The following is a 24,466-nucleotide window of genomic DNA, read 5'->3' as shown; positions in this document are numbered from 1 at the left end:
ACTTTTGAGGGTTGTCACAAGCCAAACTAATCAAAGTTGTGATAGTAGATTTAACATTGTAGGACGAGGGTGACATATTGCCACCAAGCTTATAGCCTTGGACATGTTTAATCCTTCGGTCCCTTCGCTCATATCAACCTCGCTCTCACTTGTTCGCTCCCACTCAAAGCACTGAATCAGAGATCCCAACGCCAACCTGACCAAACGCATTGCCATGTCTTCCCCTGGACAACCTCTCCTTCCGAACCCAAAAGGCATTAACTTGAAACCATCTCTATAACCTTCTAGACCTTCAAATCTCTCTGGTCTGAATTTTTTGGGGTCTCCCCATATGTTTGGATCATTGTGTATTGCCCACACATTGACTAATAGCATTGTCCCTTTAGGAACATGGTATCCTCCTACCATGCAATCGTTTGATGACTCGTGAGGGAACAAAGGAGCTGGAGGAAGCATTCTCATTGTTTCCTTTATTATGCAATCAAGATAAGGTAGATTACACATGTCTGACTCCTCAACACGACGATCGTGACCAACATATTTTTCGATCTCACCATGTGCCTTCTTCAGAACACTTGGATTGTTTAGTAAAAGTGACATTGCCCACTCCATGGTGGATATGGACGTATCAGTACCACCCACTAATATCACCTGTGCATTTCAACATAAAGAATGATGTATTATAATGACCTTAATACCATTAAATATTTTCAGAACGATTCACCAAGTGTAATTATACGTGCAAGTGAAATAGATAAACCACTGAGTTTATAATTAGGCATAATTGTTTTGATTCCAAACACTAAATAATCAGGAAATTGTAACACCCCAAAATATGCTATTCATTTACTTATTTTATTAAAGGTGTATAAATTGTAATAATTAACCAAGTCAAAAGATTTTGGTATTTGTTAACTAGAAAGAAAACTAGTGTGATAACTATCCACACTTATAACCCTAGGGACTAAAGTTGTGATTGTGACAAAGTTTTAATAATAATAATAATATAACAAAAACCAACACACTGGTGTTGGTGGGGGATGGATCGAACAAGCAGAGAGAAGGGGGAAACCCTAGCTCAAGCAAAAACAAGCAATTGGATCTAAATTCTCAAGATAATCTAGTGCATGAGTCCATAAATCTGAATAACTAACCTCAATTTCGTAAGTGGCATAAAGGAAGAAGGTACAAGCGCCAAGAAAACGGAAGGAGCGCAAGATCGAGGTATGTTTCGTTTTATACGAATCTTTATTATATTTCCCATTTATATTAAATTTAATGTAAAGCTATCCTTGTATAACGAACGTGACAATGTAGTAAGTAAGCGACAAATCCCTTGTGGATTTGGGTATGTTAACGAAAGTAATGTTGAGTTATGCTAAACCCAATTTCACGGGTTGAAGGTGTATGCTTAACTCTCTACGAGAGTGTTTATGCTAAACCCAATTTCACGGGTTGAATGTGTATGCCTAACTCTCTACGAGAGTGTCTATGCTAAACCCAATTCTATGGGTCGAACGGTATGCTTAACTCTCTACGAGAGTGTTTATGCTAAACCCAATTACACGGGTCGAATGTGTATGTCAAACTCTCTACGAGAGTGGTTATGCCTAACCCAATTATTGGGTTGTTGTATGCTTAAGAGTAAGAAGGTTTTATATGGAAAAAGCTAAAACGTAAGGTTATGATTTTCTATGGCGATCACTAACTTTTTTTAAATTGTGGATGTCAATGTAGGTAAAGCACCTCTATAGGCGATATGGAGATATGGAACGAGCACATGTTCAAGCCTTATAATACCAAGCGCTTCCGCAACTTATATGCATGCTTTTGGGTTCTTGTTTTGTTACTTGGTTAAACTTTGTTGAATTGTTTTAGGTTTGAAAATTAGTTATTTTCGTTGGAATGGTTTTATGTAAAATGGGTCGTTTGTAAACGTTGTATGTTATGTCAAAACAGGGGGTATGTCCGTTTTGCAAACGGGTCATGCCCAATTTTTGTAAAAATTTCTTTAAGTGTTAAAGTGGTATTTTAATTGTCCGAAAAATCTTGTTTATATAAGTAAACTATTATTTTGGAAAAAGCGGTCCTAACAAGTTGGTATCAGAGCCAAGGTTTGAGAGATTCGGCAAGAGTCTTAGTGTCCGAACTCAAACCAATGGCTCGTGCAAATGTGCTCGCTCCAAGATCGCCAAGGAGGTAAAATTTTTTTAAAACGTTTGTTTAATATGTTCATGTATTATGCGCTACGGTTAAAGAATTGAGGTTTATTATGTTGAGAAATGTTAAGATGGGTTAAATGAGAAATACCGGGACCCGGGAAGCTGAAAACAGACCCGGAAAACAGTCGGAACAGCCAAGAAACTGAGCTGCAGCGGATAAGCAAACGGCTGCCCGTCGCCGACGCTATACCTTCACCCGACGCCTTAACACCCTGCCGACGGGTGATTTTGTCCGATGGCCATTATACGAACCCGTCGCCGACGGGCACATAGCCGTCGCCGACGGCTTACCCAATGCCGAAACGCTGAATTGTTTGTTTTTCATGTTTGGTGTTACCGGTTTGTTCGAAAGCTTATTTCTTGGCTACGTTGTGTCCATATAAGGTTTAACAAGTGTGTGTAATCACTATTAGCGAACACAACGAGAATGGATTCGTAAGAATCAAAAGAAATGAAGCAAATGAGATGAAATGGATTAAATGAATGATGATTAATGATTAAAGATATGCTGAATGATTAAATTGTATTAAACGAAATATTAACATTGTGTAGATGGCTGATGCAAGAAATATTAACGATGATAATGATGATAACAATGATGTGGCTAGACAAGAAGCATTCGAGAACAGAGTTACAGAAGTAGCGGAAGGGGTTATACAAGCCAATCTTCCACGGTTGGCTCAAGAAGTAGAAAGCCGAGTTATGGGGGTTGTGGATGCTATGATGACTAGTAAGTTCGAAGAGTTGAAGGAATTAATCGAAGGATCCAAGAGTAGAGGTAAGGAACGAAGGTGCACTTATAAGGATTTTATGGCATGCCATCCGACGACGTATGACGGTAAAATAGATCCTGTTGAATGTCAAAGATGGATCTCGAACATAGAGGCGGTCTTTATACGAAGTCGGTGTGATAAGGAGGATCAAGTGATGTTCGCTACCGGTTTACTAACCCATCAGGCGAAGGATTGGTGGGATGCTCACAGCAAGGAGGTAGGCGAAGACAGACTGCAAGTTATGACTTGGCAGGAGTTTAAGGGGCCCTTCATGAGATATCATTGTCCTCAGTCGGCTATCGACAAGATTCAGGAGGATTTCTTACGCCTCCGGCAGAAAAACGAATCAGTGAATGAGATAGCAAACAATTTTATGGATAAGATGAAGTTCTGTGGAGAATTGGTAACAACCGAGAGGATGAAGATAAGTCGTTTTTATGGCGTGTTAAAGGCAGAAGTTAGAGAGTTCATCACTCCCTCAAAATGTGAAACTCTTGAAGAGCTCATTGATTTAGCGCGGGATAGAGAGATCGAAATTAAAAGGCAAGAGGAGCGAGGTGAAAAGAGGCCGAGTGAAAAAGGTGCAAGTTTTAGTCCATCCAAAAAGGGGAAGTTTCAGGATCAAGGAAGAAAGGGTAAGTCGAAAGGTGGGATTACACCATGCAAGACGTGTGGAAAGCTCCATACCGGAGAATGTTTGCTAGGTAAGAAGGGGTGCTTTAAATGCGGTAAGGAGGGGCATTCGTCCTATCAATGCCCGGACAACCCAAAGACTTGTTTCAACTGTTTCGAAAAAGGGCATATTAAATCGGAATGTCCAAAGCTTCAACAAGGGTCAAAGAAAGAAGATAAGAAGCAAGAGGGTTCTAGGGCAAAAGGGAGAATGTTTCAGATCACGTCTGAAGAAGCCAAGTCCCAGCCAAATGTGGTCTCAGGTATTTTTCTAATAAATTCTATACCGGTTTACGTTTTGTTTGACACTGGAGCTACCATGTCGTTTATCTCTAGTGAAATTGCTCAACATCCATCCTTTAAGATTGAACGAATGTCGATGCCCTTAGAAGTAGAGATAGCAGATAGTAAAAGTTACTTGTTGCACGAAATATGTAAAAATTGCAAATTGACCATTGAGGATGAGGAGTTTGCTATTGATCTTATCCCCATGATCTTGGGGGAATTCAAAGTAATAGTGGGTATGGATTGGATGTCTCAAAACCATGCAGAGATAAAATGTGAAACCAAATCTATACTTCTCCAGACTTCAAGTGGAAGACGATTAAATGTACAAGGCGAAAGAAAGATGGAAGCGAAGCTATGTACTCTCGTTCAAGCCACTAAGTACGTGCTCAATGGGAGTAGAGCATACTTAGCTTACGTAGTAAATACTCAACAAAGCTTCCCAAAGCTTGAAGGTATTGAAGTTGTGAACGAATTTCCAGATGTATTCCCGGAAGAATTGCCGGGACTCCCTCCCGAGCGAGAAGTGGAATTCAATATCGAATTGAATCCGGGTGCGAAACCGGTCGCGAAGGCTCCCTATAGATTAGCTCCCACGGAAATGCAGGAATTAATGACACAAATACAAGACCTCCTAGACAAGGGCTTTATACGCCCAAGTGTGTCGCCTTGGGGAGCGCCCGTCTTATTTGTTAAGAAGAAAGACGGGTCGATGCGCATGTGCATCGACTATAGGGAGTTAAATAAGCTAACCATAAAGAACCGCTACCCTTTACCTAGAATTGACGACCTTTTTGATCAGTTACAAGGGGCGAGTTGGTTCTCCAAGATAGATCTGCGATCGGGGTACCATCAGGTTAGAGTACGAGAAGAAGACATTCCAAAGACCGCATTTAGAACCCGTTACGGACATTATGAATTTTTAGTTATGTCCTTCGGGTTAACAAATGCGCCGGCGGCTTTTATGGACCTTATGAACCGTGTATGCCGACCCATGTTGGATAGGTCTGTGATTGTATTCATAGATGATATTCTGGTTTATTCACGAAGCAAAGATGAACATGCAGTACACTTGCGTGAAGTACTTGAAGTTCTCCGTAAGGAGAAGCTCTACGCAAAATTTTCAAAATGCGCCTTTTGGCTTAGGGAAGTGCAGTTTCTGGGGCACGTAATAAATTCGGAGGGTGTTTTGGTTGATCCTTCAAAGATTGATGCTGTAATGAAGTGGGTTTCTCCGAGAAACCCGACAGAGATAAGAAGTTTTCTGGGTCTTGCGGGATATTACAGAAGATTCATACAAGATTTTTCCAAGATAGCCTTGCCCTTAACAAAATTGACAAGAAAGAAAGAGAAGTTTGTATGGGAGAAAGAACAGGAGGAAGCTTTTCGAATGTTAAAAGAGAAACTATCAAGTCCCCCGATCTTAACACTACCAGACGGAACCGAAGACCTGGTGGTCTATTCAGACGCTTCACACCAGGGATTGGGTTGTGTTCTAATGCAAAGAGGGAGAGTTATCGCTTATGCTTCGCGACAATTGAAGCCTCATGAGGTGAACTACCCCACACACGACTTGGAATTAGCGGCGGTAGTGTTTGCATTAAAGATTTGGAGGCATTATCTATATGGGGCAAAATGCACCATCTACTCGGACCACAAAAGCCTTAAATATTTCTTCGAACAGAGAGACCTAAATATGAGGCAGCGGAGATGGCTGGAACTTATCAAGGATTATGATTGTGATATCCTCTACCACCCAGGAAAGGCAAATGTAGTAGCCGATGCGTTAAGCCGTAAAGAGTATCCATCTCCCATAAGAGTGAAATCCATGAAGATGATAGTTACGCCACGATTACTCGAGGCGATCCGCGAATCCCAAATGAAGTCGCTCGGAGCGGAAGACCGGAAGAGGGAAAGATTAAAAGGTGTGATCGATGATCTAGAAGAGAATTCGACCGGGCTTAAGACACGGTTCGGCCGAATTTGGATCCCACGATTCTGTGAAGTTAAGGCTGCCTTGCTCGACGAGGCACATAAGTCTCGATATTCGGTCCATCCCGGGGCTACAAAAATGTATCGGGACTTGAAAGCCAACTATTGGTGGCCGGGTATGAAGCGTGACATAGTTAAATACGTCGCGAAATGCTTAACATGCTCCCAAGTGAAAGCGGAACACCAAAAGCCATACGGGAAGTTACAACCTTTGGAGATACCGGTATGGAAGTGGGAGGAACTAACGATGGATTTGATAACCAAGCTTCCTAAAACAAAGAAAGGGCACGATACAATATGGGTAATCGTAGACCGACTTACAAAAAGCGCCCACTTTTTACCCATCAAAGAAGCTTACTCTTCTGAAAAGATGGCAGAAATTTACGTGAACGAGATCATATCCCGACATGGAGTGCCCGTGTCGATTGTCTCGGATCGGGACACTAGATTTACTTCTCGTTACTGGCGAAAGTTCCACGAGAGTGTGGGTACGAAGTTGCACATTAGTACCGCCTACCACCCTCAAACTGACGGCCAGTCAGAAAGAACCATTCAAACACTCATTGATATGTTGAGGGCGTGTGCCTTAGATTTTGGGGGAAGCTGGGACGACCAATTGCCACTGGTCGAATTTTCTTATAATAACAGTTATCATAGTGGTATTCAAATGGCACCATACGAATTATTATACGGCAGAAAATGTAGGACTCCCGTATGTTGGGGTGAAGTAGGGCAAAGAGAACTTGCACCAAGTGATTTAATAACAGTAACGAATGAAAAGATCGGAATGGTTAGAACAAGGTTGAAAGCAGCTCAAGATCGGCAAAAAGCTTATGCAGACAAGAGAAAGCGTCCTATCGAATTCCAAGTCGGAGATTTTGTTTTGCTAAAAGTGTCCCCATGGAAGGGTATAATCCGTTTTCGCAAACGGGGAAAGTTAGGTCCTCGTTACATCGGGCCGTTTCAAATCTTAGCTCGGGTTGGAGAGGTTGCATATCGATTAGAATTACCGCCTGCTCTAGACGGGATTCACAATACCTTCCACGTGTCACAATTAAGAAAGTGTCTTGCGGATGAGACAGCACTAGTACCACTCGATGATATCGAGTTGGACGAAGGGTTAAATTATGTCGAAAAACCCATAGCCATTAAGGACTTCAAGGTGAAGAATCTCCGCAACAAAGCTGTTAAACAAGTGTTGGTCCAATGGCGACACCGAAAAGGTTCGGATCTTACATGGGAAACTGAAGACGAAATGAGAAAGCACTACCCTTTTCTTTTCGGTATGTCAATACTTAAATTGTTATGTGATCAGGTTTCGGGGACGAAACCTCTTTTAAGGGGGGTAGACTTGTAACACCCCAAAATATGCTATTCATTTACTTATTTTATTAAAGGTGTATAAATTGTAATAATTAACCAAGTCAAAAGATTTTGGTATTTGTTAACTAGAAAGAAAACTAGTGTGATAACTATCCACACTTATAACCCTAGGGACTAAAGTTGTGATTGTGACAAAGTTTTAATAATAATAATAATATAACAAAAACCAACACACTGGTGTTGGTGGGGGATGGATCGAACAAGCAGAGAGAAGGGGGAAACCCTAGCTCAAGCAAAAACAAGCAATTGGATCTAAATTCTCAAGATAATCTAGTGCATGAGTCCATAAATCTGAATAACTAACCTCAATTTCGTAAGTGGCATAAAGGAAGAAGGTACAAGCGCCAAGAAAACGGAAGGAGCGCAAGATCGAGGTATGTTTCGTTTTATACGAATCTTTATTATATTTCCCATTTATATTAAATTTAATGTAAAGCTATCCTTGTATAACGAACGTGACAATGTAGTAAGTAAGCGACAAATCCCTTGTGGATTTGGGTATGTTAACGAAAGTAATGTTGAGTTATGCTAAACCCAATTTCACGGGTTGAAGGTGTATGCTTAACTCTCTACGAGAGTGTTTATGCTAAACCCAATTTCACGGGTTGAATGTGTATGCCTAACTCTCTACGAGAGTGTCTATGCTAAACCCAATTCTATGGGTCGAACGGTATGCTTAACTCTCTACGAGAGTGTTTATGCTAAACCCAATTACACGGGTCGAATGTGTATGTCAAACTCTCTACGAGAGTGGTTATGCCTAACCCAATTATTGGGTTGTTGTATGCTTAAGAGTAAGAAGGTTTTATATGGAAAAAGCTAAAACGTAAGGTTATGATTTTCTATAGCGATCACTAACTTTTTTTAAATTGTGGATGTCAATGTAGGTAAAGCACCTCTATAGGCGATATGGAGATATGGAACGAGCACATGTTCAAGCCTTATAATACCAAGCGCTTCCGCAACTTATATGCATGCTTTTGGGTTCTTGTTTTGTTACTTGGTTAAACTTTGTTGAATTGTTTTAGGTTTGAAAATTAGTTATTTTCGTTGGAATGGTTTTATGTAAAATGGGTCATTTGTAAACGTTGTATGTTATGTCAAAACAGGGGGTATGTCCGTTTTGCAAACGGGTCATGCCCAATTTTTGTAAAAATTTCTTTAAGTGTTAAAGTGGTATTTTAATTGTCCGAAAAATCTTGTTTATATAAGTAAACTATTATTTTGGAAAAAGCGGTCCTAACAGAAATGTAATATATATGTCTTGGAGTTTTGTCCAACCCTCTCTTGAAATATCAAGTTATATAAGCGTTTTTTAGATTGCTTTAAAGCTTTAACACATTTTGTATGTCTGAATGGCGATCATTTCTTATGTGTGTTTCCAAAAAATATATGCCAATAAGAAATATTACTTGCATTAGTAGACACATATATTTATCCTTGTATCGTTATGTTACATGTGTTTTTAAATGTCTTCATTTTAAAGGACAAATAGTAGCAACAAATTTGTTCTTACAATTAATCTTACATAAATTGAATCCTACTTTTACAATAGTATTTTACTATTTTATAATTATAATATTTACTTTAGTAGGGTAAGGTGTAAAAATGGTCTTAACCATTAATTTTACATAAATTCGAATCCAGCTTTTATAATAGTATTTTACTATTTTATAATTATAATATTTACTTTCGTGGGGTAAGTTACATAAATTGAATCCCCCCTTTTACAATATTATTTTACTATTTAGGGTAAGTTACATAAATTGAATCCCCGATTTATAATAGCATTTTACTATTGTGGATAGAAATTATATAGTTATATAATGTTTACACAACTTTAAGTAACTGAATTATTTTTTTGTATGTATTTTTTTTATTACATACAGTTATTTAAAAAATGAAAGTACAATCACACAAATCTCTAAATAGTTTCTAGAGATAACCTTAAGCTATTGGTACTGGATACGAATATGGTCAAATTACGAGCAAAACAACAAATATCGTGTACAAAGAAGTATTTAGAGATTCATTTTATATTGTTGTATGTAATAAATTAATTTAGTTATGAAAATTTTTGTAGGGAGTATAAGATTACATAATTTATATTCTCAAACCTGTGTAATACACGAGTTTACAAGCTAATACATTAATGTATTCTTTATCAATTTCGTTGCATGTTGTTACCCTTCTATAAATCTATGTACAATGTGTTAGGTTAATCAATATAAGAACAATACCAATATATCTATATCTATACTACTTTATAAAACATATCCAAAGGACTTCTTAATGTCCAGAAAAATTCCATTAAAACACCCTTAAAGCATCATGTACAACCCTCTAAAGCACAATCTAATTTACACTTCCAATTATACCCTTCACTCAAAAAAAAACACACGGTTATACACAAATCGATTTTAGGGTTTCTCTTTCTAATACCATTTTATCCGCCCCCATCCCGAGCTGCTTTCTCTCTCCCAAGGCGATTTCCAGATCTAGGGTTTCAATGACATCGAATCGTTGATTTTCTCTCTATCCCACAGAAGATCCACTGGGGTTGACCTCTAGGTACCGTTTTAAACCATCTTCTCTGAGATCGGCTGCTGCTTATGTTAATCCTCATGGTCTTCTGTTCAGATCTGGTTTTAATACAGGTAATCGTTTAATATAGCTTTAGTTTACTTTGTATATGTTGTTGAATCTGTTGTTTTTGGTTGATCCAGAGAACTAAAGGCTAGGGTTCGACTAACTGGCAGTTAACTTCTCCGAGATCCGTTGCTGCTCGTGTTAATCCTCATCTTCTTCTGTTCAGATCTGGCTTTAATAATGGTAATCGTCTAACTGTATATAGTTTGAGCTAATGATTTTGTGTTTGAACTTTGAATATGTGAATTTGAGTGTTATTCATGTGGATTGTATCTGTTGTTGAATCTGTTGTTTTTGGTTGATCCAGAGAACTAAAGGCTAGGGTTCGACTAACTGGCAGTTAACTTCTCCGAGATCCGTTGCTGCTCGTGTTAATCCTCATCTTCTTCTGTTCAGATCTGGCTTTAATAATGGTAATCGTTTAACTGTATATAGTTTGAGCTAATGATTTTGTGTTTGAACTTTGAATATGTGAATTTGAGTGTTATTCATGTGGATTGTTGTTAATTAATGGTTATGAGAGTTGCAACTGTACTACAAACTGTTTCGGATATGTTTTTCGTGGATTTGGTGAGTGTTTTAAGTTATTGTGTTTGAATTTGTGAAATTTGACTGTTATGTAAGTGGATTTGTTGTTAATTAATGGTAAAGCAAGTTGAAACTGTACTGAAAACGTTGAGTGTTATGTAAGTGGATTTGTTAATTAACGGTTATGCAAGTTGATTTGGTGAGTATTTTTGGTTAATTTGAGTTTGAATTTTGTGAATTTTGGCTCAGGTGGCTGAACAACAAGTGAGTAGCTTGTGTTTGGAGGCTCATGAGTTCATGATTGCTGGTAGATGGTTGGATTTGGCTTTGTTGATGATTACTTCTGCTGATTTGGTGTTTTCCAAAGCGTCAAATAAAGGTTAAATCTTTAAACTCAATCTGGTGATTTCCGGTTGAATTTCCGGTTGAATTTTGTCGTTGTGTAACCGTTTTTGTTCGTTCATTTCGTTTTCGTGTGGTTTTGGTGAAGTGAGAGAAGACGAAGGCTTCCGGCGAGAAAGTTAGGAATGATATGGTATGATTACGTCATCATTTTTTCGTTTATGTAATTTTGTTATATTGCATTTTGTAGTCGTTATTGTTCAATTTGTTGTGTATGGAGGACAATTGCAGAATATATGTGTTACTGTTCGTTCATATTCTAACAGTTAATCGGAATTTTTGAAACGATGATTCTTCTTTTGTTGGGTTCAATTTGTAACCACGAATACGTTGTGTCTCGGTTTTATTGGAGTTTTGACTCTATTTGTGTACTGTTTACACTTTATTGACTTAATTTCTGACAGTTGTTATTTGTCAAAGGAACTAATGTTGATTACTGTATTGCTGAAAGAGTTACCTTGGTAATATGTTTAGAGCCTACTTAGATAGTTATTTCTTAACTTGTAATAAATTTTAGAAAGTTTTACATGAAAGTTTGGGCATAAAATCATATTCTTTTAAATTAGTAACTCATAAGATTAACAGAGTTACTGGATAATACATTTTGACCCGTTTCTATTGTGCAGATTCACGTCAAAGTTTAAGCGTTATTTAACGAAGGACCTGCCAGATATTGTGATGCAGGTATCTGTGATGAAAAGGCTTCGACATCCAAATATTGTGCTCTTCATGGGTGCAGTAATTTCACCTAACCACGTATGCATTGTTACTGAGTTCCTTTGCCGGTAAGTCAACCTGAAAACATGCTCATCTAGCTATCTTTATATCTTATATGTTGTGTTAGATGGTGACGTTTTTTTGCGTCGTACGATCCATGTCGGCCCGGTGTCCGAGTTGCTGTCCAACTGTGCGTAAAGGCCCGTGTTAAGGTAAGAATGGTGACGGGTGACAATCTTCAAACCGCCAAGGCAATTGCGTTAGAATGCGGTATACTTGGGTCAGATGCGGACGCTACCAAGCCAAACCTAATTGAAAGGAAGTCCTTCCGTGCAATGTCGGATGCACAAAGACTCGAAGTAGCTGAGAGGATATCGGTATGTGATTTTACAACAATACCCTCTTGATTCATGCATGTGAGAGATGACATATCCGTGGTGGATAATGACAGGTGATGGGGAAGTCGTCTCCTAACAATAACTGTTACTCGTGCAAGCTCTGAGGAAAAGAGGACATGTCGTTGCGGTTACTGGAGATGGAACTGGCGATGCCCCTGCTTTACATGAGGCGGATATCGGTCTTGCTATGGGTACTCAAGGCACTGAAGTAGCAGAAGAGAGTAGTGACATCATCATATTGGACGATAACTTTGCTTCGGTTGTTAGGGAGGTAATTAACTCAGTCTGTTTCTTAGTTCCGTTTAGATGTGATAATATCTACCCATCCTTATTAATCAACATTTTGGTTTGTTTTTTCTACTAAATTCAGAAAGTTTCAAGACTGTCCTAAATAACCTTACTATAATATTGTTTTGATTAATTAGCTTTAAAAATACTCTCCTAAATAAACTTCACTATTATTTTGGACAGAATAATAGGTTTTTTTAATTCATGAGACTTGTTACCCCACCAATACTTATTGAGTGTGTTTTTAGACTAATATGATAATTTGGTTTACTAAATAAATATTCATGGAAAAAGAAAGAACATACCTACATGTTGCTTTGCAGAAAAGCTACACTCTTGTACAAAAATAACACTGTTTCACAATAGTGACCACACATAATTAAAAATCAATTTTCTTTCATGATAATTTTATTAATATAGTTACTACAAAACTATATAGGTTAGAAATTCTTTTACACCAAATATTTTGTTACTCGAGTTCTAGAATTACGTTTTAAGTATTGATTAGATGATATTGAAGTTTATATAAGAGTTTTGTGTTTATTTTATTTGAAAATAGTACTATTTTTCTAATATATAATATCTTTTTAGTTTTTTATTTATGAGCTTCTTTTTTTCTCAGCCCTCGCTTTTTTTGCACTTTTCGTCTAGGCCTCAGGCGAGTCTTATGCGCCTTTGATGACTATAGTTGTAGGTACGTGGCATTTACATTTCTACTTTATTAAGAAATCGGTATGCCTTTCGTGAAGCACGGGTGAATCCACTAAAGGATTAATAATTGAGATTATGGTCACGATAGTCATGTTATTTGATTTGGCTGTGTTATCATGTTATTTGATTGCGTATGCTGATAAATCAGTTTAGTGACATATTTTTTTTCTTTTATACTGTTCGTTAAGAAGATATACTTCATCTTGTTGGTTTTAAACAAGAAACTAATATCTTGTTGGTTTTGTACTAATATTTGAACAAGCCCTAACTAAAAGATGTTATGTGCACAGGTTGAAAAGAGGTGAACAGCTGGGTTGAAAAGAGGGAATAGTGGTCAACAATGGTCAGAAGGGTGAAAAGAGGGAACAACTGTAGCTTGCTTGAAAAGAGGGAACAATGGTCAACACTGGTCGGTATGCTGAAAAGAGGTGAACTGTGGTCAGAATTCAGCAGTCTGCTGAAAAGAGGTGAGTGGTTAGAATTCAGTCTGTACATCTACTTTTTTTTTTTTTTTCAACTTACAGCTTTTTTTTGGTCAACTTACAGCTGGGTTGGGTTAAAAAGTAGATGTTTACTTTTTTGACATTATATATTCAGGTTTAAAAAGTAGATCTCAAAAGTACAACTACTTTTGACATTATATATAGTAGATTTAAGCTTCATAAACTCCATCCAAATTTCTACGAACACTACACACCCACCTTCACCTTCACCTTCAGTTTGCTGCTACATAGAATGAACAACATTTATAAAATCAATTCAACCGTCTAATTGTAAGTTAGTGTCAGTTTAACTTAACGCTACTTTTAAAGCTCAGTTTTGTTATATTTGTATTCCTAACAAATTTTGTTTTATTTCATTTCAGAATACTATTTTCATCTGGGTCTTCCATTGTTTCTCACCTCTATTCCTAACACATTTGATTCTTGCATTATTTCTCTATTTTTAACATCTTGGTTCTGCGTTGTGGTAAGTATTTCTCACATTTCGACTGTTTATTTTGTATGTGTGTTGTACTCTTACATAGTGATAACAATGTTTGATACACCGATTGTAAAAATCTTACACTATTTTAGTTGTTAAGACTTATCGACTGTTTTATTTTATATGTGATAACAATCTTCACTTTTGGAAAGTTCTGTAAAAAAATATCAATGTGAACCTCAACCGGCAATGTTATGTTTATACACAAGCAAGTCTCTCTTTGAGTTAAATTAAGATAGTATTTACAACCAGTATTCTGTTTGTTTCTAAATTTTTTACACCCAGAATTTGCAATGGATTGGGTTTTGATTGAGTCTGCACGATGACAATATAGATTGTGATGCAAGACATACATGATTATAACATTATAATATTGCTTTTAGGGGTAACTTCGTAAAATAGTAACTAAGTTTTTTATATGTTTCAATTAAGTCACTCAAACTTTGTTTGTCTTATTAAAATAACTCAAGTTTTATATCTTGCTCCAGTCTTGTGTAATTAGTAGCTTATCAAGTTACCTTGATGATGTGTCAGGTAACAAATTCTTTTTATAATTTTTAATGCTTACGTGAATTAAAAAATAGTGACATGGCTTTTTAATTTAAAAGCTTAAATTAGAAAATGCCATATTTTTTTAATTAAAACATTTAGAAAAAAAAATCTTCTTAGTTTCTTTATTCTTAAAAAAATAACATTTTTTCATTATACCTAAATCTTATATCAAACCTGCAACTTTCGTTTTCATATTCAAATAACATCTGCAACTTTTGTTTCTTTATTCTTAAAAAATAACGTTTCATTAAACCTAATTCTTTTTAACTCTTCAAACCTTCAACTTTCATTTCTATTCTTAAAGAATAATATTACCTACAATTACGGCAAAGCGTTCCCAATACCTACGACCCTCATCTCGGTCATTTCTTCGATTATCAATTTGCCGGTCACCGGAAAACATGTTAGCTCCGAGCAAACAGTCCAAAAATCTCGCCATGGTTGGAGAAACCAATACTTTCAGTTCGTGATTATGTGTTGTTTTCCGAGATGTGGCAGCTTCGTTTTCATATCCATCTGATTTTTATCATCCTCACCGTCTTCTTCTCCGGCACTTCCATTAAATACAACGGGAACAAATATTAGCGAACAGGGGGGAGGGTTGCATCGATCCAAACCAGCATCAATTCTAATCCTGATGAATGGGGCTGATTTGTCGCCGGAAGTTCAGTGGTGCAGACGAAGAAAGGATGTGGGATTGTGGGGTTTAATTTGTTGTTTGTATTGTTGAAGTTAGTGGATTCATTTAATTATTATATTTATTATTTTTTATTTTTTTATTGTTAAGCCATGTTATTTTCCCAAAAAAAGTGTTTAGAAATAAAAAAGAAAAGATTAATAACCTGACACATCCTCAAAGTAACCTGGTAACCTGATAAATACGCAAGACTGGAACACTAAATAAAAGTTGAGTGACTTTAGAAAGACAAAATGTTGGAGTGACTTTAGTGGAACAGAAGAGAAACTTGGTTACTATTCTGTAGAGTTTTCCCTTCTTGCTTTATTGAAAAAATTACATTTCTTTAAACCTAATTCTTTAACTCATCAAACCTACAAGGCTACAACCCATTACGTTCTTCAAATCATTTAGAAACCATTTTTTTAATTTATTGAACCCATTGTTTTGTTCATAATTAATTTTTTCAGAATATCATAACTTTGTATCCAATAAAATTGTATTTAAACTAATAATTTTATTTGCTTAAAAATTGATCTTTATGTCCAATCAAAATTATATTTTTCAGTTTACATTTCATTCCAAACACATATCAATTGAGAGGTATGGGTGGTGGTTATCCAATTCCAATTGAACCACAAGGGCCTTCAAGTCATGGACGATCAAACCCTTCTCCAGTGACAACCCCACCTTCCGTAACAAACCCACCCCCCGTCACAAACCCACCTCCCGTCACAAACTCAACTCCTGTCACAATTCCTCAAGATAATGATCCAAATACTTGGACGGATGAAGAGTTGATTTGGGCGTATGACTATACCTTTGCTCAACTACAATTTGGGGCACTACGTATTGGGGAGGGGCATTATCGTCCATTGGCAAACACTCCTACAGTGCCAAACCATCCACCATCTTCAAACCCCCCTCAAGTGGAAAACCCCCATCAAACACAAGGAGTACCGAATTGGGCTGAAGGGTACGAAACCGATCCTGGAGCGGAATACGAACCACCCTTGGATGAAGAAATGAATTGGGAACCTTAAAAAAACGTTATTGATGAATGCATCCACCGAAACGACGATGATAATGATTGATTCTCCTATGATTCGGTGTTTTGTGTTTTAGTAATATTTAATGTGATTTACTAAATGTTCTATTATGTGTTAGTTATTTTTATTTCAATGTATTTTTGTTTTGTGTTAGTTTGAATTTTATTTATGTAGATGTTTCGGTTTTAATTATGTATTAATATAACTTTTTTATTTTAAGGTTATTTAAATTTTAATCATGTATTACTTTAATTTTAGCTGGCTCCCTCTCTTATCTACTTGACCTTAAAAATCAAACAGATATAAATTTAAATATATGTAATTTTTATTTTTTCTTTGACTAACATTGAACAATGATAGGATATGTCTGGTCATTGTACGGTCGACGAATTTTCATCATTGAGAAATGATAGAGCATGGTATAATGTAACCTTTGTTATGGTCGAGCTTATTTGGCATGACGTCGAGGGAAAGAGATTAGTGATTATTTTTCTTGATCAAAACGTAAGAACATTATTTTTATTTGCTATATATGTTATACGTGTGAATGTTTTTTCACCACTAAATGTGTTCTTTTTTTAGAGACAAAAAATTGTTGCGATCGTTCCACAACATTTGATACACCTATATAATGACGCTACATTGATGGGTGGCTTTTTTTCGTTGAATCATTTCCAAATTGAGAATCTCCACTATCATGAGTACCCAAAGTACCATAATTACCTCTTAGTCTGTTCGGAGAAAAAAATCGTCATCAATGAATATACGAAGCTTTTATCACTGGAGCTTACGATTCCAAGAGGTGCTTGTATATATCCGTTGGTGCCTTCCATTAAAAAATTGAAGCATGACAGAAGACCTAAAAAATTTATTGTTGGTACATATAAAATCCCATTCTTTATTTTTTGATTAAAAATATAAAAGTTAATATATTTAGATATTAGATATGGTGTATACAATTTGGTTGATTTCATTGTAGATGTGGTTGGGAGGATAGTAGAAGGTAAACGGGATCGTTGTTGTTTCGAACTTTCTCTTCGAGATAAGACGTAAGTCATTATTAACATATTAGAGACATAATAATTACATCGTATGTAACAAAAAACTAATTTTAAAAGAACTTCCCCCAAAATTGTTGTGTACAGTGGTCATACAATACAAATGTTTTTGTCCTTCCTGAAGCCTTCCGATGTTATATGTACCATTCAAGCAGTGCAACGCAAGTCTATCATATACGTATCACGTGTCAAGTTGGTTCACCTACCGGATAGTACGTTATGCTTTAAACATCAACTTTCTAAAAAATTAGTTACATTTAATGGGTCATGTAATTTAATATAAGTTGTATTTTATTTGTTTTTTCAGTTAATATTTTGAAGTCTACAGAACTGAGTAAGATTACGTACGACCCAGATATGCTCGAGGCACGAGATATTTAAATTATGGATCTATACTTAAGTCCCTGTTCATGATAGAAAGATTGGGTGTTTTTATATCTTTAGTTGTTGAATATTAAAATCCATGATGGAGTTTTGTGATTTGCTTTTGGTTAACTGCCTTTATGTTTCTTTCCTACTTGTAGAAGTATACTTTAGTTTGTTTAATATTATATTATGTTATAACAAGTATGTTATATTACTTGATTAAAAAGTAATGGTTACACCTATTTTTCACCAAACTATAATCTAGATAGGTTGGACAACTAAAAAGTAATTATTTATCTTAAGCGAAGGTATCACCATGGCTGATCTTCCTATTGAAACAATATTTGAGATATTAACGAGGGTGCCAGCGAAGGTCGTAGGACGTTCTAGGAGTGTTTGTAAGGAATGGTATGCGTTGCTGTCAACTCGAGATTTCATAAGGGTACATTGTTCTCGCTCATTAGTTTCATCTAACCAGAGGGTTCTCTTAATTGACGACCTAACATGCTCTGTTCATCCGATCATCTTTCAATCCTATGATTATGGGCCAAGGTCAATAGTTACATTACCATTCGACCACCAAAATAATGATGTGTCAATACTTTCACATTTGAATGGATTGTTGTGTGTTTGCTTGAATCATACAAACGAGTTGCTTCTTTGGAATCCAACAACTACTGCTTTCAAGCGTTTGTCAACACCTGATTCTCTTGGAATCTATATAAATAATCTTGATGCCGTTGGTTTGTATGCTGATGATGCCGATGATTACAAGGTCTTGCATATCAAGCGTAGGAGACATGTATATGAAAGCTATGTTTATTCTAGGGAATTAAACTTTTGGAGAAATATTCCTTTCTTAACAAGACAAGAGTACCTTAGCCCCAATTTCGCGTGGTCACCAGGCACATTTTGTGGTGGTACTATGTATTTCACTCTTTGCGAATGTTGGGTTGGAGGTACAAATGTGGTGATTTGTTTTGATATTAATTCAGAGCAGTTCAAGGAGATAAGCTTTCCACCTGTTCCATCTACGGGATTTGTTCAAGGTGTTTTAGTGAATGTAAAAAATGAGCTTCACATGTTTGCTGCGACTGGCTGGTTTGAGATAACAATTGACCTGTGGACGCTAAAAGAGGATTACTGGATTAAGGTCTTATCGTGTCCTCCGATCCCCCCAATATCATTGTCATTGTGGGGCGATATAACACATTACGTGACGAATGGTAATTGGTTTGTGATGACTAAATTAGGGAAGCTTTTTACTATTGAAATGGATACGAAGCCCTTCGAAATTCTTTATCCAGTTACTTGGTTTCGTGGTTATAAGGGTGCGGTGTTTGTGGAGACCGTTGTTTCACCAAGTATTTAGTTTGGCTTTCACTTAATGTTATCATTATGTATTCGATGTTTTAAGAATTTTGGTTTTCTATTTCTGGTAATCATGTTATTTTGTTTAAGTGTCGTGTACTATTCTTGTAATAATTTCAGAATTTCGTCATCTATAACTATCTTTTATTTAATTTGCAAGGTATTTGACACTTTAACAATTTACAATGACTAATGGACAACCAAACCATCTTAATCAAGCTTCTAGCTCTCGTTCATCTACTAGAGCTGAAAAACGAAAAGGGTATAACAAAAGATATTATGATGCACGCAAAGAAAATAACAAAGTCCCAAAATTTGGGAGTAGTGAGGTCTCCCAAAGTGCTTCATCACTATCTTTAATGAGTAATAGATCAGCAGAAAGGACACCGTTAAGAAGTTTACAGAGTAATATTACTCAATTTACCCAAATGACAAACATGAACGCGTCAAGTATTTCTACCGTGAAACGTAAGGAGTACAATGGAATGCATATTTCAAACGGTAGTCAAATTACATCAACCCCGACTAATGATGTTACGCCGACAACCACATTCCCCAATGTAATTGATGAAGTCATTACCAGAACATCACGAGGTTTCTATTTGTTTAACATTGATTTCTTTATTGAATTTGATATCTTTAATAACCTTCATTACTTAAGACAACGATTTTTTTAGGTGTTCGAATTCAACCACGTACACTTTTACCTCAACTTTCTGAAGTAGTTGATCAACCTTCCTTCCAAAATGAGAATGTAGAAGATGATCCATATAACTTTGTTTACGATCGTTTACCTAGAGAACATCGTGTTTTAAAAGAACGTAGTGCATGTCCTGATTGTGGAGCAAAACGTTTTCAATTTGAATTTGATACCTTTTGTTGTATGAGTGGGAAAACTGTGTTAGCAAATTCAGAAATTCCAGAGGAATTGCACCGACTTTTCACATCGCAAGATGAAATTGGAAATATTTTTAGGCAAAACATTCGTGCTTATAACACCAATTTTTCTTTTGCCTCAATGGGAGTGACGTTGGATGATACATTGAACAATATGAGAGACGGTGTATATACTTTTCGTGCACATAGAGGAATATATCACAAAATCGACCAATTAGTTCCGAGGGATGGAACCCCTAGGTACCTGCAGTTGTATTTTTATGATCCTGATGCCGAGTTAGATCTCAGACTCCAATGGCCAAATCTTGATCGTCGTATTACTCAAATTTTGACACGCGTTCTTTCTACAAACCCATATGTCGATACATTTAGAAGACTTGCAGAATTAGGACCTCTGGACAACTATAGAGTCACTTTGAATGCTTCGGTTGAACTTGACCAAAGGGTGTACAACCGACCAACGACATCGGAGGTATATAAAATAGTTTATATTAATTACAATTATTTAATAGTATTGCTTATTTTACTTACTTATAGTTCACGAATATATATAGGTTGCTGGTATTTGGGTTGAAGGTAATGACAATATCACTTCGTATAAACGAAGTATTGTTGTGTATGGTAGGTCTGAATATAGCCAAACTATTCAGCCGTACTTCAGTTGTTACGATCCATTGTCGTATCCTCTATTTTTTCCTAATGGTGAGTCGGGTTGGCATGCAAACATACCACGTCACGGAGTATCAATAAATGAGGTTCGCAACAATGACAACATCGAAGGAGAAATGGAAGGTACCAACAATTTATTATCCTTTTTAAGTGAAGATCATAAAAATACCGTAATGCGTCTTATTTTTATTAATAGTTTGTTTTTAAAACATCTTCATCGTTCAGAGTCTAACACACGAAGTGGTAGAACAACCGTGGCTATGCGAGAGTACTACTGTTACAAGTTCCAGATTCGATCTACCGAAAACGTGCTTTTGTTCGGTGGTAGACTGCTACAACAATTTGTGGTAGATGTTTACATAAAAATGGAGACATCACGCTTACAATTTTGTGAGAGAAACCAGGCTAAGATACGTGCCGATTTGTACCAAGGTCTTGTGGATTGCGTCAATGTTGGTGAGGTTCATGCAAACAGAGTCGGGAAAAGAATTGTGTTGCCTGCATCTTTCATCGGAGGTCCTCGCGACATGCGACGTCGGTTTCTAGATGCGATGACTTTAGTTCAAGACGACGGCAAGCCTGATATATTCCTTACAATGACGTGTAATCCTAAGTGGCCTGAGATATGTGATAATTTACATGTTGGTCAAACTGCACAAGATCGTCCAGACCTTGTTTCAAGAGTGTTCCGGGGTAAATTAGAAGATCTTAAGGAACAACTCTTCAAGAAACATATCCTTGGGGAAGTTAAGTCATACGTTTATGTCATTGAATTTCAAAAGCGTGGTTTGCCGCACGCACATTTTCTCCTTATCATGTACCCGCAACACAAGATCAATAACGCCGACCATTATGATAAGGTTGTGTGTGCTGAAATTCCTAACAAACAAAGACATCCCAAATTGCATGAGATGGTTGTCAAGCACATGATTCACGGTCCTTGCGGCAATTTACGATTAAGCAGTCCTTGTATGCAGGGTGATCCTAAAATTTGTCGTTTTCATTATCCTAGACAATTTAATGAACAGACAACACAAGGAGAAGATGCGTATCCGTTGTATCGAAGGAGAGACACCGGGATTGAAGTGGATGTACGAGGAAAAACACTTGATAATAGATGGGTGGTCCCATATAACCCAAGGCTTTTGATGATGTTTAACTGCCACATCAATGTTGAAGTTTGCTCAAGTATAAAATCTGTGAAATATCTTTTTAAATATGTTTATAAAGGACATGACAAACAGGTTATTCAAGTTGATCAAAGTGAGCCAGGGGTTGTTGTTAATGAGATAAAGAGCTTTCAAGATGCACGCTACATATCTCCCCCAGAGGCTATGTGGCGCATTTTTTCCTTCTCTCTTTCTCAAATCTCTCCTTCTGTTTTAGCCTTACAGCTTCATCTCCCAAATAATCAGATGGTTAGATTTAGAGATGATGACTTAATGTCTAATATTATTGATAGGGAAAGAGATAAGAGAACCATGCTAACAGCATTTTTTGAGAGAAATAGAATCGATGAAACAGCAAGGGTATATTTGTATAAAGATTTTCCAAAACACTTTACGTGGAATGGAAGCACACGCCGTTGGAATCCTCGTGGCGGTAAAAAACAAAGAGGTCGTATCGTTTCCGCTAATCCAGCCGAAGGAGAAAGGTACTACTTACGCCTACTTTTGTCAAATGTCAGAGGGCCTACTTCTTTTGAACATCTTTGCACAGTTAATGGTCAACGGTGTGAGACATTTCGAAAAGCAGCTCTTGAGTTAGGCTTAATAGAAGACGATGAATATCTATCACAATGTCTCGAAGAAGCCTCTACGTTTCAGTTTCCCAATGCTCTTCGAAGGTTATTTGCGACCATAATGATTTTTTGCCAACCTGGAGATATTCGAAAGTTATGGAATGACCATTTTGAATCACTGTCTGAAGATCATCGGTTACACTGTCAAAGTATAGAACGAGTTCAAAATTTGGTTCTTACTGAAATTAGTGTCTTCCTACAATCCATGGGTAAAAATATCAATGAATTCGACCTTCCTAAGATAACAGATGATGTTAACTTACAAGATGCAGGTTGTCGTGAGTTACAAGAAGAGTATGGAATTGTTTTGGAACCTGAACACTTGAGTGCCAAAGATTCACTTAATCCGGACCAAAAAAACGTGTTTGATGAGATCATGATGCATGTTGATAATGATCTTCCAGGCGTGTTCTTTATTGATGGCCCAGGTGGAACTGGAAAAACATTTTTGTACATTGCCTTGCTTGCTGAAATTCGGTCACGTGGTCTTATTGCTCTCGCAACAGCTTCATCAGGTGCAGCGGCTAATAATATGCCAGGAGGTAGAACGGCTCACTCAAGATTCCAGATTCCTCTTAATCTTGAAAATAATTCAATGTGCAATATCAAAAAACAGAGTGGGGCCGCTAAACTGATTCGGTCTGCCAAAGTAATCATATGGGATGAAGCGTCGATGGCTAAACGACAGGCGATAGAGGCAGTCGATCGTACATTACAAGACATTATAGGCGTTAGTCTCCCATTTGGTGGGAAGATAATGGTTATGGGAGGTGACTTCAGACAGGTGTTGCCGGTTATTAAACGTGGCACTCGAGCACAAATTGTAGACTCCAGTGTACGAATGTCACCTCTTTGGTCTTTGACTAAGAAGATGCGGTTGACCATAAATATGAGAGCGCTGAAAGATCCATGGTTTTCTAAATTTCTTTTAAGAGTCGGCGATGGAACTGAAGAACCAATCGAAGGAAACTATATTCGCATACCTGATGACATGACAATTCAGTGCAACGACAGAGAAAACGCTATAAAAGAATTGATCCATGCCATCTTTCCATCAATTGAAGATAATGTATATTCTTCAGATTATATAATCTCTAGAGCAATATTGTCCACTAAAAATGAGAGTGTTGACGAGATTAATAATCAAATGATTGAAATTTTTCAAGGGGAGGAAAAAGTTTACTACAGTTTTGATGAAGCTGAAGACGATCAGCGTAACTTCTATCCGGTCGAGTTCTTAAACTCACTAAATATTAGTGGTTTGGCGCCTCATAAGCTTCGTTTAAAAATTGGATGCCCAATAATATTGTTACGTAATATCGATCCATCACATGGCCTGTGTAATGGCACGCGGTTGATATGTAAGGGTTTCATGCGAAATGTTATTGATGCGGAAATTGCAGTTGGTCAACATGCCGGAAAAAGAGTTTTTTTGCCAAGAATCCCTCTAACCCTTTCTGAAGATGACATGTTCCCATTCAAGCTGAAAAGAAAACAATTTCCAGTTCGACTTAGCTTTTCCATGACGATTAATAAAGCTCAAGGTCAAACAATTCCGAACGTTGGTATTTATCTACCGGATTCTGTATTTTCACATGGACAACTTTATGTCGCGTTATCAAGAGGGATTTCAAGACAAAGTACGAAGGTGTTGGTACATCTCGCCAAAGAATTCAAACAACGCGGAGTTTACACATCAAATGTTGTCTACCAGGAAGTGTTACGTGATTAATTAATCGCATCCTTATCAAAAAGAAGGTAAGTTAGTAGATGTTGTGCCTTATTTGCTTCCAGAAATTACCTTTTAATTACTATTTTAAATCACTGTAAGTGTCTAACATTTTTTTTATGTGTTGAAATCTGGTACAGTAGAGGAGAAGATGCAAGAAAGTCATAAGCGAACGGATGTATTGGTAAAACAGGAAGAGATACAAGAGACTCCCCACATTTTGTTTTTATTGTTTTGTCCAGCTACTTGACTATTTTGAACTCTTCTTGTTTTTAATTACATCTACTTCCTTGA

The 24,466-nt window shown here is 36.9% G+C and overlaps 3 protein-coding genes and 2 long non-coding RNA genes across 9 annotated transcripts; 4 read left to right on the top strand and 1 right to left on the bottom strand.

The window, feature by feature from the left end:
• LOC110936086 (cytochrome P450 81D11) lies at positions 1–634 on the bottom strand. Its single transcript, XM_022178433.1, has one exon. The coding sequence runs from the start codon at positions 610–612 to the stop codon at positions 31–33; it is 582 nt and encodes a 193-aa protein (XP_022034125.1). The 5' UTR covers positions 613–634; the 3' UTR covers positions 1–30.
• Positions 635–1,049: 415 nt separating this feature from the next.
• LOC110936089 lies at positions 1,050–2,047 on the top strand. Its single transcript, XR_002589710.1, has 2 exons — positions 1,050–1,224; positions 1,738–2,047. It is a non-coding gene; the product is annotated as an uncharacterized LOC110936089 (long non-coding RNA).
• A 7,716-nt stretch (positions 2,048–9,763) lies between these two features.
• On the top strand, positions 9,764–14,126 carry LOC110936092. Of its 5 annotated transcripts, none has more exons than XR_002589712.2 (10): positions 9,764–9,984; positions 10,054–10,159; positions 10,284–10,389; positions 10,754–10,883; positions 10,995–11,039; positions 11,533–11,691; positions 11,824–12,000; positions 12,075–12,292; positions 13,311–13,487; positions 13,886–14,126. It is a non-coding gene; the product is annotated as an uncharacterized LOC110936092 (long non-coding RNA). The 5 variants fall into 5 exon arrangements; XR_004891597.1 differs by having other exon boundaries at positions 9,765–9,984; positions 11,533–11,662; positions 11,751–12,000; XR_004891598.1 differs by having other exon boundaries at positions 9,780–9,898; positions 11,533–11,662; positions 11,751–12,000.
• A 3,895-nt stretch (positions 14,127–18,021) lies between these two features.
• LOC110933179 (putative F-box protein At3g24700) lies at positions 18,022–19,077 on the top strand. The gene has a single exon (XM_022176413.1). It carries the CDS (start codon positions 18,022–18,024, stop codon positions 19,075–19,077), a length of 1,056 nt encoding a protein of 351 aa, XP_022032105.1.
• Positions 19,078–19,261: 184 nt separating this feature from the next.
• LOC110933180 lies at positions 19,262–24,175 on the top strand. The gene is made up of 4 exons (XM_022176414.1): positions 19,262–19,670; positions 19,754–20,445; positions 20,528–20,765; positions 20,868–24,175. The coding sequence occupies exons 1-4, from the start codon at positions 19,262–19,264 to the stop codon at positions 24,173–24,175; spliced, it is 4,647 nt and encodes a 1,548-aa protein (XP_022032106.1).
• Positions 24,176–24,466: the final 291 nt, after the last annotated feature.

This window comes from Helianthus annuus, chromosome 4 (genome assembly GCF_002127325.2).
Source record: "Helianthus annuus cultivar XRQ/B chromosome 4, HanXRQr2.0-SUNRISE, whole genome shotgun sequence".
Classification (NCBI taxonomy): Eukaryota; Viridiplantae; Streptophyta; class Magnoliopsida; order Asterales; family Asteraceae; genus Helianthus; species Helianthus annuus.
Note: the sequence above shows the minus strand (reverse complement) of the source record. Positions and strands in the feature narration are given on the sequence as shown.

Excerpts from the sequence above, each read along its gene's own strand:
- LOC110936086 (XM_022178433.1), bottom strand. The coding sequence starts at position 612 with ATGGAGTGGGCAATGTCACTTTTACTAAACAATCCAAGTGTTCTGAAG.
- LOC110933180 (XM_022176414.1), top strand. The coding sequence starts at position 19,262 with ATGACTAATGGACAACCAAACCATCTTAATCAAGCTTCTAGCTCTCGT. Across the intron at positions 20,446-20,527 it reads ACCGACCAACGACATCGGAG|GTTGCTGGTATTTGGGTTGA; the intron begins GTATATAAAATA and ends GAATATATATAG. Across the intron at positions 20,766-20,867 it reads CATCGAAGGAGAAATGGAAG|AGTCTAACACACGAAGTGGT; the intron begins GTACCAACAATT and ends TTCATCGTTCAG.
- LOC110933179 (XM_022176413.1), top strand. The coding sequence starts at position 18,022 with ATGGCTGATCTTCCTATTGAAACAATATTTGAGATATTAACGAGGGTG.